The 17,306-nt window shown below is 47.5% G+C and overlaps 1 protein-coding gene across 6 annotated transcripts in view; it reads right to left on the minus strand.

Moving 5' to 3' along the window:
* Positions 1 to 17,306, minus strand: part of ralgps1 (Ral GEF with PH domain and SH3 binding motif 1) — a 905,396-nt gene that overhangs the window by 54,425 nt on the left and 833,665 nt on the right. For all 6 annotated transcript variants that reach the window (XM_085965598.1, XM_085965599.1, XM_085965594.1 and 3 more), the window contains one exon: positions 14,378 to 14,504. In XM_085965598.1, the coding sequence (XP_085821724.1) occupies positions 14,378 to 14,504 (127 nt within the window). The remainder of the gene's footprint in view (positions 1 to 14,377; positions 14,505 to 17,306) is intronic.

Here is a 17,306-nt window from a genome sequence, read left to right on the forward strand (position 1 = left end):
TCCGGTTCCCTCTCTCTCTCTCTCTCGCTCTCTCCCCCTCCGGTTCCCTCTCTCTCTCTCTCTCCCTCCGGTTCCCCCTCTCTCTCACTCTCTCTCTCCCCCTCCGGTTCCCTCTCTCTCTCGCTCTCTCTCTCCCCCTCCGGTTCCCTCTCTCTCTCTCCCCCTCCGGTTCCCTCTCTCTCTCTCCCCCTCCGGTTCCCTCTCTCTCTCCCCCTCCGGTTCCCTCTCTCTCTCCCCCTCCGGTTCCCTCTCTCTCTCCCCCTCCGGTTCCCCCTCTCTCTCCCCGTCCGGTTCCCTCCCTCTCTCTCTCCCCCTCCGGTTCCCCTCTCTCTCTCCCCCTCCGGTTCCCTCTCTCTCTCCCCCTCCGGTTCCCCCTCTCTCTCCCCGTCCGGTTCCCTCCCTCTCTCTCTCCCCCTCCGGTTCCCTCCCTCTCTCTCTCCCCCGCCGGTTCCCTCCCTCTCTCTCTCCCCCGCCGGTTCCCTCCCTCTCTCTCTCCCCCTCCGGTTCCCTCTCTCTCTCACTCCCCCTCCGGTTCCCTCTCTCTCTCACTCCCCCTCTGGTTCCCTCTCTCTCTCACTCCCCCTCCGGTTCCCTCTCTCTCTCACTCCCACTCCGGTTCCCTCTCTCTCTCTCTCTCTCTCTCTCCCCCTCCGGTTCTGGTTCCCTCACTCTCTCTCTCCCCCTCCAGTTCCCTCTCTCTCTCGCTCTCTCTCTCCCCCTCCGGTTCCCTCTCTCTCTCTCTCTCCCCCTCCGGTTCCCTCTCTCTCTCCCCCTCCGGTACCCTCTCTCTCTCTCTCCCCTCCGGTTCCCTCTCTCTCTCTCTCTCTCTCCCCTCCGGTTCCCTCTCTCTCTCTCTCTCTCTCCCCTCCGGTTCCCTCTCTCTCTCTCTCTCTCTCCCCTCCGGTTCCCTCTCTCTCTCTCCCCCCCTCCCCCCCTCCGGTTCCCTCTCTCTCTCCCCCCCTCCGACCCCCTCTCTCTCTCTCCGATCCCCTCCTCTCTCTCCGATCCCCTCTCTCTCCGATCCCCTCCTCTCTCTCCGATCCCCCCTCTCTCTCTCTGATCCCCCCTCTCTCTCCCTCCGATCCCCTCTCTCTCTCCGATCCCCTCTCTCTCTCCCTCCGATCCCCTCTCTTCTCTCTCTCTCCCTCCGATCCCCCCTCTCTCTCCCCTGATTCCCCCTCTCTCTCCCTCCGATTCCCCCTCTCTCTTTCTTCCCCTCCGATCCTCTCTCTTCCCCCTGCCCCGGCCACCGACGGAGCCAGTGGCCTTCTTATGGAGCTGAGCAAAGCTTGGCCTACTGCAGGCCGCAACTGTTGGGTCGTGCACGTGCGTGGCCTCGGTAAACAGCGCGCATGCACAGAAGGGGATCGGGTGCGCACGTACAGCTCCGGGGGACCGCGCGCACGCGCAGAAGGCCACAAAAATGTGTAGATAATCACAGCGACAAAAACATTGCACTAGAAACAAGCCTTGCCCACAAAACTGGCCACGCCCCCAGATCAAATTAATCACCATGGCGACTTCCCGCTAACTGCGCTCGTTTGTGGGCCTTTGAGTTGGCTCCAAAAATTAAGCTGGTTCATTTGGGCGCAAGGATACTAATAGGTACGTTTTAAAAGCCTTTGAGTCTTAATATTTTTAATTAATAATTCAAAAAAGTATAGACCTACCAAATTATTTCCAGAATCATAACATTGTCAACTGGGAAAATAATATTCAAACGGATTAGAACCGAGGAAACAACAACAGTTCAATCTATTTCTTGAGAACCTGAAGCTTAAACATGGAAATAAAATGCTATACCCTCAAGATAAGATTAATTTTGAAATTTTCAACTGAATTATTCATAGTGCCACCTAATATATTCTGCTGTACAGCGTAAAGAAACGTATTTTACAGACGATATAACTTTTGTGTAGGGATGATACCCGGAGGTTTTAGAATTACGCTGTGAGGGACTAATGTAAGGGACATTTAGCTTGTTTGTCTGAAATTTCTTTTACTATTTAAGCAGAGGCCTTAAACCGTTTTAAAATAAATTGGATAACGCCTTTGCAAAAATACCAGAGAGATGAATTTCAGATGAACCATTCAACTGTTCATTACTCCAGTGTCCCATGGAATCATTTGAAAGCCCAAATGTGACCTCTGTTCATTAAGATGGGGCTGGGTTCCAACATTTGGTTCCAACATTTCTGCTGAGAGACTTGGTCAACCATCCGGAGATATTATTTTTTTTATTTTTTTTTTTTTTTTTTTTTTTTATTTTTTTTTTTTTTTTTTTTTTTTTTTTTTTTTTTATTTTTTTTATTTTTTTTTTCGCGAATAATGGGCTGGCCAGGATAGACACAGGCTTTCGAGATGTTCAAAACACAGGTGAATGCTCGGCTGGGGGAACTAGAGTTTCAAAACACAGGTGAATGCTCGGCTGGGGGAACTAGAGTTCAGTGGGTGCCCAGGTGTCGGTGGGCGGTGTCAGTGGGTGCCCAGGGTGTGGGTGTCAGTGGGTGCCAGGGTCTGGGTGTCAGTGGGCGCCCAGGGTGTGGGTGTCAGTGGGCGCCCAGGGTGTGGGTGTCAGTGGGCGCCCAGGGTGTGGGTGTCAGTGGGCGGCCAGGGTGTGGGTGTCAGTGGGCGGCCAGGGTGTGGGTGTCAGTGGGCGCCCAGGGTGTGGGTGTCAGTGGGCGCCCAGGGTGTGGGTGTCAGTGGGCGCCCAGGGTGTGGGTGTCAGTGGGCGCCCAGGGTGTGGGTGTCAGTGGGCGCCCAGGGTGTGGTGTCAGTGGGCGCCCAGGGTGTGGGTGTCAGTGGGCGCCCAGGGTGTGGGTGTCAGTGGGCGCCCAGGGTGTGGGTGTCAGTGGGCGCCCAGGGTGTGGGTGTCAGTGGGCGCCCAGGGTGTGGGTGTCAGTGGGCGCCCAGGGTGTGGGTGTCAGTGGGCGCCCAGGGTGTGGGTGTCAGTGGGCGGCCAGGGTGTGGGTGTCAGTGGGCGGCCAGGGTGTGGGTGTCAGTGGGCGCCCAGGGTGTGGGTGTCAGTGGGCGCCCAGGGTGTGGGTGTCAGTGGGCGCCCAGGGTGTGGGTGTCAGTGGGCGCCCAGGGTGTGGGTGTCAGTGGGCGCCCAGGGTGTGGGTGTCAGTGGGCGCCCAGGGTGTGGGTGTCAGTGGGCGCCCAGGGTGTGGGTGTCAGTGGGCGCCCAGGGTGTGGGTGTCAGTGGGCGCCCAGGGTGTGGGTGTCAGTGGGCGCCCAGGGTGTGGGCGCCCAGGGTGTGGGTGTCAGTGGGCGCCCAGGGTGTGGGTGTCAGTGGGTGCCCAGGGTGTGGGTGTGGGTGTCAGTGGGTGCCCAGGGTGTGGGTGTCAGTGGGTGCCCAAGGTGTGGGTGTCAGTGGGTGCCTAGGGTGTGGGTGTCAGTGGGTGCCCAGGGTGTGGGTGTTGTAGATTTTAAAATGCGGAAAGCCTGTTTGGCCCAGTGGTAAGGGCATGAAACGGTTAAACTTCGAGGCACAGAAAAGGTGCCAGTCATCAAAGTCTGCAGTTCTTGGAGAACACATTGATACTGGACAATGAAAGCTTTGACTCATGATTAACTCTGAAAAGGACATTGACATTGAACTGTGAGGCCTTGAATCATGATTGGTTTCGATGGGGAAAAATTAACATCTGGACAATGCTCCGAGTTTAACTGAAACAATGGGGGTCACGATCGACTTCCTGACATGAATGGAAGATACACAAGTCAATCAGCCAACCGCCCATCAATAGTAATAGAAATCACATTGAATATGCGTTACAGAAAGCGGGAGGAGGAGATAAGGAGTTATCTTCGATCTCACAACTCTGTACACCTCCGGTGATTGAATTACAGGTTGACGAGGTGTGAATGTCGGACAGTTCAGCAAACAGATGCAGTGGGGAAAGAGTTAAACTGACATTGCTGGCAGTTTCACTGAATGGTGTAATAAAGACAATAATCCAATAGGCCTTTGTCGTAGTAAGCTTTTTCTAAGTTGCTGAGCTGGCAGTTGAGATAACCTAGCCGGACATGGAACCATAAAGAGGCCTAGAGGACGTAAGTTCTGTTCTGGCAGGAAAGTAAAACAATGAGTTGGAAGTAAAGAGGCCTAGAGAGACAGGAAAGGAGGACAATGAGTCAGAAGTACAATGTTGATGAGACCCCATTTGGCATAAACAGAGGTCATAGGTGCAACAACAGCTTGTGGGATAATGGACATATACTTTTTCAGTAATAAAGGCGGTACTTTAATGTAACGCGGCATAGGCAACCAATCAGTGAAGATGCATGCGGGCCAAGGTCCAACCAGGTGGCAGGAATGAATTTTGAATGAGCTGGACATGTGTATTGTAATGTATAAAAATGTGTTTGCTGTACCAATTTGGAAAAGTCTGGCTGAGACAGAGCAGACTGTTCCCCACCGGTGCAATAAAGACAACTTGACTATCGATCGAAAACCTTGTGTCGAGTGTTGGTTTAAAATACTCCACAACACAGACAACTGAAACCGGTTGGGGGAGGCCCAGCATGAGGCCAGGTGACTAAAGAACTATAAGAAGGAACCACACCCACAGCTCTCTCTCTTTCGCTCGGAAGCTCTCTCTCGTGGAAGCTAGCTCTGACTACAGCTAGGTGTAAGAAGGAAGGGAAGACGGTCATCTCCAGCTCCCAGCCTGTAATCGACGTCGGCCACGACCAGCCGGATGGGTGATTGTAAGTATCAGTTGACTCTACAAGGGGTTTGCGCTGTATAGGCAGCTGCAGTCAGATAAAGGAGGACGGGGACAGGTCATCGCCGATCCAGGCCTACAATCCACAACGGTAACGACTGGCCGGATGGGTGATTGTAAGTTTCAGCCAAATCTCAACAGGGTTTTGTCTGTGTTTTGTTGGTTTTAATAAACTAACAGTTTTGGGTTGAACCTAAACCTGTGTGTCGTCTACCATTTTGTTCCTGTAAAACCCAGAGTCAAAGAACCCTTGTAAGGACGAGGAAACCAAACACAATTACAGTGTCAGTAGGCGTCAGGGTGCCGATGTCAGTGGGCGGCACGACCTTTTCTCAGCTGTGACTGTTGTCTCTAAGTTCTGGGCGTTAACGGCTCTGGGTTAAATATTGGCTTTTGTTGCGACACTGCGCTGACATCGCTGGGTCTGAAGCTGCAGCTGAGACTTTCCAGGACAAAGCACTTGAACTCTTGCGTGAGTGCAGAGCGCAGACCAGACAGTTACAGACACATGTGGATGACAGCCAGCGAACAAAGAGTACACCTGGGGGTAGAATAAACACATCTGGAAAGGGTTGATTAATTATCAGCACATTTAAGCACGGTGACTCATTCAAACTGCTTGCTGGATGCATTAAAGCTGCCCACCAAGGGGACCCAATAAAAAAAAATCAAACCCAATAAAAGCAGCTTCTGATCGCTTAACTTGTGACACTGGTGAAGAAAAGTCATTGTCGGATTTTCTTTGCGGAGCATTGACCAGGATCCTGGAGGTACTTGTGATTAGTGACCGGGAATTTCTTTTTTTAATATGTACAGTATCTTGTGAGATATTGGCCTGGAGTTTCTGCTCGATTGCGCTGTTTTTTTTGCGGTGCGATTTCCCCGATATCGGCGTAACCGTCACAAAAGATCATGGAAATTTAAGCTCACATTGTAATTCGGGTTTCTGCGATCTTTTGCGCTAGTGTTCAAAACGTTACGCTAGAAGCAGGCCCCACCCACAAAAGTGGTCACGCCCCCCACCCCAGGGTGAATTAATCACCATTGGGAGTTTCCGCTCGTCTGCGGGCCTTCGAGGGAGGCTCCGAAAGTTAAGCTGGAACTTTTGGGGCGCAAGGACACATTTTGAAAGCTTTGGAATGAGTTTTTTTTTTAATTTCCTGAGGAACTCACGACTGTGTACCCAAATCTAATTGGTGTATATTTTTTGAAATGCAATTTTCAGCAATATAAAATCAGGTTACTCACAGGTGGTGGATTGACACTGTGATTTAAAATGCTCATTTTTTTTTTGTGAAAAACCCATTTTCAGCTGTGCTAATCAAACTTCGCCACTCTTTAAATATATCAAGGAATATTTTTCAACAAAAAACCCTCACCTCCGATGCCGCTGTATTTCCACTTCCTACACCAGTTATCCACTGTCCTCTCTACATGACAGCCTTCCCACCTCTGGTTGGACGCATTCCTGGAGGTTGCATCACGTGACCTCTGCCTCCAACTGCCCCGCCCCCACGTTCCCGCCATTGGTCGCCCAACATGCCCATCTTCGCAGCGCCCCGACTTCCAAAATGGCTCCTCGTTGCCCAATTGGATGACTCTTGACTCGTCAGTCAAACAGCCTTCGCTCCCATCAATATTTTTATTTACTAATAAACAGAAGTGTGCAAAGAAAATGGGAAAAAAAACCCACACAGTTATGTTTGATGCTCCTACCATATTACTCCCGAGTTGCTCGTATCAGTGTCCTGGGGATTAATCTTCAATTCCTGGAGACTCCAGGCCAATCCTGGAGGGATGGCAACCCTGACACTGATGTTCTTATATACCTTGATGCCCTTAATATAAGAATTAGGAGCAGGAGTAGGCCATCTGGCCCCTCGAGCCTGCTCCGCCATTCAACAAGATCGTGGCTGATCTTCTCCCTCAACTCCAGTGTCCTGCACTCTCCCCATATCCCTTCATTCCCTTAATATTCAAAAATCTATCGATCTCTGTCTTGAATATACTCAACGACTGAGCCTCCACAGCCCTCTGGGGTAGAGAATTCCAAAGATTCACCACCCTCTGAGTGGAGAAATTTCTCCTCATCTCAGTCCTAAATGGCCGACCCCTTATTCTGAGACTGTGACCCCTGGTTCTGGACTCCCCAGCCAAGGGAAACATCATCCCTGCATCTACCCTGTCAAGCCCTGTAAGAATTTTGTATGTTTCAATGAGATCACCTCTCATTCTTCTAAACTCTCGAGAATATAGGCCTAGTCTACTCAATCTCTCCTCATAGGACAATCCCCCCATCCCAGAAACCAGTCTGGTGAACCTTTGTTGCACTCCCTCTATGGCAAGTATATCCTTCCTTAGGTAAGGAGACCAAAACTGTACACAATACTCCAGGTATGGTCTCACTAGGGCCCTATATAATTGCAGTAAGATGTCTTTACTCTTATACTCAAATCGTCTTGTAATAAAGGCCGACATACCATTTGCTTTCCTAATTGCTTGCTGTACCTGCATCTTAACTTTCAGTGATTTGTGTACAAGGGCATCCAGGTCCCTCTGAAAACCAACATTTCCCCATCTCTCTCTCTATTTAAAATATACTCTACTTTTCTATTTTTTCTACCAAAGTGGATAACTTCACATTTCTCCACATTATATTCCTTTTGCAATGTTCTTGCCCACTCACTTAGTCTGCTATATCTCCTTGAAGCCTCCTTGCATCCTCCTCACAACTTACATTCCCACCCAGCTTTGTATCACCAGCAAACTTGGATATAATTCAATTTGGTCCCCTCATCCAAATCATTGATGTAGATTGTGAATAGCTGAGGCCCAAGCACTGATCCTTGCAGTACCCCACTAGTTACAGCCTGCCAACCTGAAAATGACCCGTTAATTCCTACTCTCTGTTTTCTCTCCGTTAACCAATCCTCAATCCATGCTAGTATATTACCCCCAATCCTACGAGCCTTAATTCTGTTTAATAACCTCTTGTGTGGCACCTTATCGAATGCCTTCTGAAAATCCAAATACACTACATCCACTGGTTCCCCCTTATCTGTTCTGCTAGTTACAACCTCAAAACACTCTAACAGATTAGTCAAACACGATTTCCCTTTCATAAATCCGTGTTGACTCTGCCCAATCCTATTATTATTTTCTAAGTGCCCTGTTACCACATCCTTAATAATAGATTCTAGCATTTTTCCTACTACTAATGTCAGGCTAACTGGTCTGTAGTTCCCCGTTTTCTCTCTCCCTCCTTTCTTAAATATTGGGGTTACATTTGCTACCTTCCAATCTGTGGGAACCGTTCTAGAATCTATGGAATTTTAGAAGATGACAACCAATGCTTCCACTATCTCTATAGCCACTTCTTTCAAAACCCTAGGATGTAGGCCATCAGGCCCAGGGGATTTATTGGCTTTCAGTCCCATTATTTTCTCCAGTACTTTTTTTTTTTTACCAATCCTACTTTCTTGCAGTTCCTCATTCTCGCTAGACCCTTGGTTCTCCGCTATTTCTGGGAAGTTTTTTGCGTCTTCTTCCATGAAGGCAGACACAAAATATTTGTTTAATTTCTCTGCCATTTCCTTATTCCCCATTATAATTTCTCCTGTCTCAACCTGTAAGAGACCCACATTTACTTTTGCTAATCTTTTCCTTTTTACATACCTATGGAAGCTTTTACAGTCTGTTTTTATGTCTCTCGCTAGTTTACTCTCATATTCTATTTTCCCTTTCTTTATCAATTTCTTGGTCCTCCTTTGCTGAATTGTAAAATCCACCCAATCCTCAGGCTTACAACTCTTTTTGGTAGCATTATAAGCCTCTTCCTTTGATCTAATACTATCCTTAACTTCTCTTGTTAGATACGGTTGGATCACTTTTCCTGTGGGGTTTTTGTGCCTTAAGGGAATGTATATTTGTTGTAAATTATGTATTAATTCTTTAAATGCTAGTCATTGCTTGTCTACTGTCATACCTTTTAATGTAGTTTCCCAATCTACCTTAGCCAACTCGCCCCTCATACCTACGTAGTTTGCTTTGTTTAGATTTAAGACCCTAGTTTCGGATTTAATTAAATCACTTTTAAACTCAACATAAAATTCTAGCATATTATGGTCACTCTTCCCTAAAGGCCCCTTTACTACAAGGTTATTAATTAACTCTTTCTCGTTGCACAATACTAGATCTAAAATAGCCTGTTCCCTAGTTGGTTCCTCAGCATACTGATCTAGAAAACTATCTATGGGGATCGGGCGGGAAGGTGGAGTTGAGGTAGAAGATGAGCCACGATCGTATTGGATGGCGGAACAGGCTCGAATGGCCTACTCCTGCTCCTATTTTGTACGTTCTCGTGAGCGGCAATTCGTGCTGGATATTTTCCCCCCCACCGTGGACTCATGCCCACTGTAAGTGCGTTGAGGCAACACAAACCGTTTCACACGGGTCCCACACAGCAGAGTGGGCTCTGCCTGGCGTAAACCAGGGGGCACTGGAGGGTCAGTTAAACTAGAGCGGGAGACTTATGCCCTCCTTTCCTGCCTCAATCTGGCCCTCCGTAATTTTAAATTGCGGGCGGCAAGGACAGCCACCACAAGCCAGCGGGGTCCTCTTTAAAGATGTGAATCAGGCTTCGATTAAGTCATCGAGACCCAGTCTGCCATTTTAACCCGAGGCCTGAGCGTGGGGGGGGGGGGGGCAGTGGGGGCTTCCATACGAGGCCAAGACTGCCGGGAACAGCAGCTGGGGCAAGGAGCAAAAACAGAAAGGCAGATTATTATCTGAATGGCAATAGATTGGGAGAAGGGGAAGTGCAACGAGACCTGGGCATCCTTGTGCACCAGTCGCTGAAGGTAAGCATGCAGGTGCAGCAGGCGGTGAAGAAGGCAAATGGTATGTTGGCCTTCATAGCAAAAGGGTTTGAGTACAGGAGCAAGGATGTCCTGCTGCAGTTGTACAGGGCCTTGGTGAGACCACACCTTGAGTTTTGGTCGCCTTATCTGAGGAAGGATGTTCTTGCCATGGAAGGAGTTCAGCAAAGATTCACCAGGCTGATCCCTGGGATGGCAGGAATGACGTATGAGGAGAGATTGGGTCGATTGGGCTTATACTCGCTGGAGTTTAGAAGAATGAGAGGGGATCTCATCGAAACTTATAAAATTCTGACAGGTCTGGACACACTAGACGCAGGTAGAATGTTCCCGATGGTCGGAGAGTCCAGAACCAGGGGTCATAGTCTAAGGATAAGGGGTAAGCCATTTAGGACAGAGATGAGGAAGAATTTCTTCACCCAGAGAGTGGTGAACCTGTGGAATTCTCTACTACAGAAGGCGGTTGAGGCCAAGTCTTTAAATATATTCAAGAAGGAGTTAGATATATTTCTTAGAGCTAAAGGTAGCAAGGGATATGGGGAGAAGGCAGGTACGGGGTACTGAGTTTGGATGATCAGCCATGATCGCATTGACTGGCGGAGCAGGCTCGAGGAGCCGAATGGCCTACTCCTGCTCCTATCTTCTATGTTTCTATGAGAGGCCCAGCGAGGTAGGTTCTGCTCAGGAAGTCAGCAAGCAGCATGCTAATGAGGCCCGGCCGTTAAAGTGAGCCGGGCCCGGCCGCTGCCGCGCCCAGGAGGAGGAGGAGGAGGAGGAGGAGCATGCTGCTTGCTGACTTCCTGACTTGGAGGACAGGTAAACGGGCGGGGCGGGGCGGACGGACCAGATGCAGCAGTGATCAGGCCATCACATCGAAAAGAAATATAGTTATACATTAAAAAATAAAAAAAAATACTGAGAGAGTAATGGATGAAACAGAAAATAAGGGTTACTCAGATTTCAATGAAAATTTAACTGATTATTCTCCCTCAAAAGCAAATGTGAAAGGGAGGCTGTGGAGATCCTCCGCAGAAGAACTTAGAATAAGATTTGGTGTGAAATGTTACACGGAAGGAGAAACTATAATTTCTGTAGCTAAGATACAAAAAAAAGTTAACATTGGACTAAAGATTTAATCCATCGTGGCAGCACGATTCAGAGCGGAGACGAGGTTTCTCTGGTGCTCTGCAGTGCCACTCAGAGACCAGATAGTGGAACTGCAGGCAGGTCGGAAGCCGTTCTTAAGGTATTTCCAGTCTCACAGCCTGTCAGAATCATGTGGAAAACCCCCCATTAAAAGCACATCAGGGCAGGTGTGACCTGGCGTGGATACAGACAATATGGGGGGGGAAAAAAGATCCAGGGACAAATGCTCTTACTGGAATTCTCCATGGAAAGACGACAGGACGTACCATTTTCACTACTTGCCAGTAACTGTACAGCTGTGGATTAGTTGGGGATAATATAATCCGCAAGGAGATGGAAATCAATAAAGTTTGCCCTTCTTGGCTCCACAAAAATTACCACAGGCCGCTGCCACCTGGACTCGCCCCCCCACACCTCAGGAAATGCCCACAGGCCGGCTTGGGTATTGGAGCCAGCTGGCATTGGGGCAGCTCCTGCCCAGCTCGCTGCACCGGAGCACCCGTGTGGCGCCCGCAGCTCGCCGCTTCCACCCAAACCAGGCTCGGTGCCGAATTTGGCATCAACCAGCGTGTGGCGCTGTCGCCTTGCTGACTCGCCGCCCGGTTTGTGTCTTCTCTCACGTACGCACGTGTCTCGTCCCCTTCCCCGGTTCTGTCCCTTTCTAAATGTGGTTCCGCTGTAACATCCCCTGGTTCTGGCGAAGGGTCCGCACTTGAAGCGTTAACGTATCTGTTTTTCCACAGATGCTGCCTGACCCACTGAGGGCTGCCAGCACTTACTGTTTTTATTTCAGATTTCCAGCTCAGCTGTGCAGGTTTTTTTTTTAAACTATGATTTGCAGTCGACTCCACGTCGCTTTTTAGGGCTAAAGCATTTTGAACTGTCCAATATATTCCAATTCAGCAAAGTAGGAATTTGCTGCAAAAAATGTCAATTGCCAGATAGTTGAAATTAAGCAATGCGTGTAGTAAACTGCACTAGTCTGTGTGTTCTTAGCTCCATTTGATAGAAGGGTGTGTCATTGTGAGGAACCTCAATATATTTATTTTGCTTGAGTTGTACCCAGTACAGAACAGCTGAGACAGGGCGGCCTGCTCCTCATATGCCCCACACTCCCAATGGTGTGGGTGAATGGACAGGGAAGTGCGTAGGCCAAGAGTAACAACAACAACTTGTATTTATATAGCACCTTTAACGTAGTAAAACATCCCAAGGCGCTGCACAGGAGTCTGTTAAGACAAAAAATTTGACACCGATCCACATAAGGATAATTTAGGGCAGGTGACCAAAAGCTTGGTCAAAGAGGTAGGTTTTTAAGGAGCGTCTTAAAGGAGGAGAGAGGTAGCGAGGCGGACAGGTTTAGGCAGGGAATTCCAGAGCTTAGGGCCTAGGCAACAGAAGGAACGGCCACCAAAGGTTGAGCGATTATAATCAGGGATGCTCAAGAGGGCAGAATTAGAGGAGCGCAGATATCTCAGGGGGGTTGTGGGGCTGAAGGAGATTACAGAGATAGGGAGGGGCGAGGCCACGGAGGGGTTTGCCACAGAGCAAACAAGTAGGTATTCAGGGTCCAAGTGCTGTCTTGACTGCTTCTTTGTGCCAACATTATTACCTGCGCGTCCTGTTGGAATTAATACAAACTCTCACCTCCTTCAGGCAACAAAAGAGCAAATGTGCCCGAGTACGGCACAGCATACTGAAGGAATCCGGTTCTGTTAAAGCCTATGTGGCTAGTTCATTCATTAATCGCAAGATCATATTGATTTCGATTGTGGTTTTATAAATCCCACTTTACCGCCACCCAAGTATTTTCAGTAGGAGGTAACATTAATATACTGAAAGAGCGGATAAAAAGCGAGGTAAATCGCATTGGGAAATCTACAGCTCTGAAACGGTTAAAGCTTCTTCGTTCGCCTCCTGCAAAAACTGTTACCCTGGAGACAAGATGCCTCGCGGTATGAATCATTAGGATTGATAGCTCAGTGAAGCGCATCAGTTTTTCCAAAACTCATCCCTGACATTTGTTAATCTCATACTTTCATATCGTAATCTGACAAAAAAATAACTTGCAGGCATAGCTCAGGACAAGCGGGCTGGAGATGCAACGGGTGTTATATTTCCGAGACTTGCTGCGTAACTTTTGGTTTATAGGAGGATGACAGCTGAAAGCTATTTTGCGCTGAATAACTAAGCCTGCGCAAGACTGGAAATGGCCGAGGCTCCATCGGCCTGGGGAGAGCCGATGATTTTATGGGACATCCAGGAGGTGCTGATGAATGAATGGGTCTTTATTTCTGAACCAGCAGCTCTTAAATGCATGGGACCAGTCAATTACCAATAACCACCTCTGCCCAAGTTGAACAACCATCTGATATTAAAGTTACTGGAAATCCAAAAGGCAAAAAAGATACGACAATCATTTCAAACTAAATTTGTGCAAAGCAATAATAACATGAAACAAATGATATCAAAATCTTTAAAAATGAGTTTTCTCCCCAGAAATTGGTGTGTCTGCTTTGCCTTTTGTACCTGCTGTTGTATTAGAATCTGACGGCTGGTGCACTTAGCCAGAAATAAGCAGTGATAATTGCACACTTCAGCAGAGAGTTGAGCCAAGGGATGAGTGGAGGGGAGGGTTATTCTTCTGAACTTACAGCTGGTACAATCCTTCAATCGGCATCGACTTAAGAACATAAGAAATAGGAGCAGGAGTAGGCCATACGGCCCCTTGAGCCTGCTCCGCCATTCAATAAGATCATGGCTGATCTTCGACCTCAACTGCACTTTCCTGCACTATCCCCATATCCCTTCGTGCCCAAGGATCTATTGATCTCAGCCTTGAAGCTGCTCAACGACTGAGCCTCCACAGCCCTCTGGGGTAGAGAATTCCAAAGATTCACCACCCTCCGAGTGAAGAAATTTCTCATCTCAGTACTAAATGGTCGACCCTTTATCCTGAGACTATGACCCTCTAGTTCTAGAATCTCCAGCCAGGGGAAACAACTCTCAGCATCTACCCTGTCAAGCCCTCTAAGAATTGTATATGCTTCAATGAGATCACCTCTCATTCTGCTGAACTCCAGAGAATATAGGCCCATTCTATTCAATCTTATTTTGACACCGAACAGTCACCAGGGTCATATTTACGAGACTGTGGTTGCTATAGTTATGCCGACTATTGTACAAAAAGTAGAAACAACTGAGCACAGATTAGTCATATCCTATGGCAGAAGAGTATTTGATGGAAAAAACATTTACTTTAATATCATATAGCTATGCACTGATATTTTCTTATATGAATTGGAGCAGTGCATTGACCTTTAAAGTACTTGTCATGATTGATGTAACTCTACGGAATGGAATTTCCCCATTCTCCCAAGAGTGGAGAAAATTTTAGCCGCGCGGAATATTTTCCATTCAGAGTGATAGATGTTTGTGGGGGTGGGGGGATGGAAAGAGAGATAATCCATTCAAATTTCACAAACAATCTCCTCCCTGCGGAATGCATAGAACTAAATAAGCAGGTCATTGCTTCTAAGGCTGAGATGTGACACTGGTCGCCCAAACCGTTTTCAGCATGACTCGAGGGAACTCCCTGGAGATCTGAGAGATACTTTCACCCACTTGTTTCCCAGGCTGTGGCTCTTCCTGTGCCTGGGCACCGGGGGAGTGTTCAGGCTGCCCGTTACAGAGGCATCAGGGCACGTTGGCCTCCGGCTGTATCTCACCGACGCCGAAACCTCAGAGGGTCCTGAAAAGTAAGAACGATCGTTTAGAAACAAAATCTTGTCGAGAGTGATCAAATTAATTTCCAAATTTAAAATCAAGCTCTTAAAATCGATTTCTCTGAGGCAGTGTTTTAAATTATTGCACAATGAGGATGTCTTTAATTAACACAGTAATTAGTTTTGAAGTCAGTAAGCACTGTGTGTGCTCATTATCGTCAATGGCAGATATGAAAAGTAAACAGAGGAAAAAACTGGTTTGCATGCCAGCATGAGTCAACGGTCTATAAATCTTTGACAACAGGAAATACAATGCTTTCTAATACAGCATCAGCTAAAACAAAAGAGAACTTTAATTGGGACACATACACTGATAATATAGGGCATATTAATCACAAACGCGCATCCTCTTAAAGGCACTGTCCTCACGAAAAATTGTTTGGCAAACCTTTAAAAGGTGTGTGTTTAAGCAGGTATGTCACAGTGATGACGATTAATGGAGTCTTTTTACACTTGGAAGATCCTGGTTTGATTGTTGATCACTTTTCAAACAGCTTGCACTTATATCTGGCATAACACTTCACGAGAGAGATAATCCAGCGTCTAGAGCAATTTATACTTAGGTTTTGGACTCTGCTGGGCCCACAGAAGAATTGCTGGATATCTACAGAATCTGACATTTATTCCATGCACAGACATTACACAATAAGAGACTACACTGACAGATCATCATTCAGATTTTTGGATATTAAGGGAATCAAGGGATATGGGGATAGTGCGGGAAAGTGGAGTTGAGGTCAAAGGTCAGCCATGATCTCATTGAATGGCGGAGCAGGCTCGAAGGGCCGAATGCTGCTCAGAGTTCTTATGTTCTTATTCAGCTGGGCACGGATAACCATCACATGTGGCAGCCTCACACATTCTCAGTTTTTTTTATTTATTCATGGGATGTGGGCGTCGCTGGCAAGGCCAGCATTTATTGCCTATCCCTAATTGCCCTCGAAGTGGTGGTGGTGAGCCGCCTTCTTGAACCGCTGCAGTCCGTGTGTTGAAGGTACTCCCACAGTGCTGTTAGGGAGGGAGTTCCAGGATTTCGAACCAGCGATGATGAAGGAACGGCCATACACTTCCAAGTCAGGACGGTGTGTGACTTGTACGTGAACATGCGCCTGCTGCCCTTGTCCTTCTAGGTGGTAGAGGTAAACCAACAACAACATCTTGTATTTATATAGCGCCTTCAACGTAGTAAAACATCCCGAGGCGCTGCACAGGAGTATTAGAAGACAAAAAATTTGACACCGAGCCACATAAGGAGAAATTAGGGCAGGTGACCAAAAGCTTGGTCAAAGAATTAGGTTTTAAGGAGCGTCTTAAAAGGAGGAAAGAGAGGTAGCGAGGCGGAGAGGTTTAGGCAGGGAATTCCAGAGCTTAGGGCCTAGGCAACAGAATCAAATCAAATCAAATCAACTTTTATTGTCATTGTAGTGCACAAGTGCAGTACAACGAAATGTAGGCTTGCGGCTCCCGAGAGTGTACATTTGGATTAAGACATTTAAACATTCAACATACATTTGGCTTGTAGTATATTAACATAAATATAACCATAATAAAGTGCATTGGCAGATGTGCAGGCTTTAGGGTTTATTTGTGGAGTTCAGTAGGATGACAGCCCTGGGAAAGAAGCTGTTCCTAAATCTGGTCGTATGGGTGCGAATGCATCTGTAGCGTCTCCCAGATGGCATTGTATTTCCTGTTGTCAAAGATTTATAGAACGTTGACTAATGGTGGCATACAAACCAGTTTGTTCCTCTGTTTACTTTTCATATCTGCCATTGATATACTGATATGACTGACTTGACTGTGCCAATAAGCAGAACACGTCGATATGTAACTCACGCAGTAACTCAAAGATCTATGTGAATCACTGCACTGCAACTCATTGGTCATTGACTGCCAACATGAAGGAAGCTAACCCTCAGGCAAGAGCACAGCACAGGGAAGCCCAGTGTATTTATTGCAGGAAATGACAGTTCTTAATGCACAGCACACCACTGTTAGCCTGGAAATGTGTTTATTTATCATAAAATGTTAAAGCAACTTCGGTCATCTGAAAACAATGCCTGTATGAGAGCCTAACCGCACTGCTCAAGATAAAATTAACGTTGACTGAACTGTTTATTATTTTGTGACAAGATTCATTTCTGCAGCTTTGAATTGCAACTGCGGCAACCATGGGAGGCTGGCGATTGCTTAATTATTGCCTTAATCACAGCATTATACTAAACAAATGCAGACATTTATTTCATGCCAAAGCAGCCATTTTGGTTTCGGTATCCATGGGAATGCCTTTATGCGGTGATTGCTTAATCCTCAAACAAAACTTACTAGCTCATATAAAAATCATGACTTCTTGGCCCACTGTTGTGGCTAAACGATGACCCGTATCGTGCCAATCACTTCAGTGTACCGCGCAGAGGCTTTTTTCCCCTCTTGCTAATTTTCTCCTCTCCTGAACACGTTGCAACCTTGCACCAGTCGTCTTCGAGTACTTCACCCAAGTGGCCATTATTTGTGTTTGCAAGTGTCAGCCGTGGCTCAGTGGTTTAGCACCCTCGCCTCTGAGTCAGAGGGTTGTGGGTTCAAGTCCCACTCCAGGGACTGGAGCACAAAAAATAATCCAGGCCGACACGCCCAGTGCCGAGGGAGTGCCGCACTGTCGGAAGTGCTGCCTTTCGGATGAGACGTTAAACCGAGGCCCCGTCTGCTCTCTCAAGTGGTGCAAAAGATCCCATGGTAACTTTTTCGAAGAGGAGCAGGGGAGTTATTCC

This window comes from Somniosus microcephalus, chromosome 23, assembly GCF_052327205.1.
Source record: "Somniosus microcephalus isolate GS21.2 chromosome 23, FLI_Smic_1.0, whole genome shotgun sequence".
Classification (NCBI taxonomy): Eukaryota; Metazoa; Chordata; class Chondrichthyes; order Squaliformes; family Somniosidae; genus Somniosus; species Somniosus microcephalus.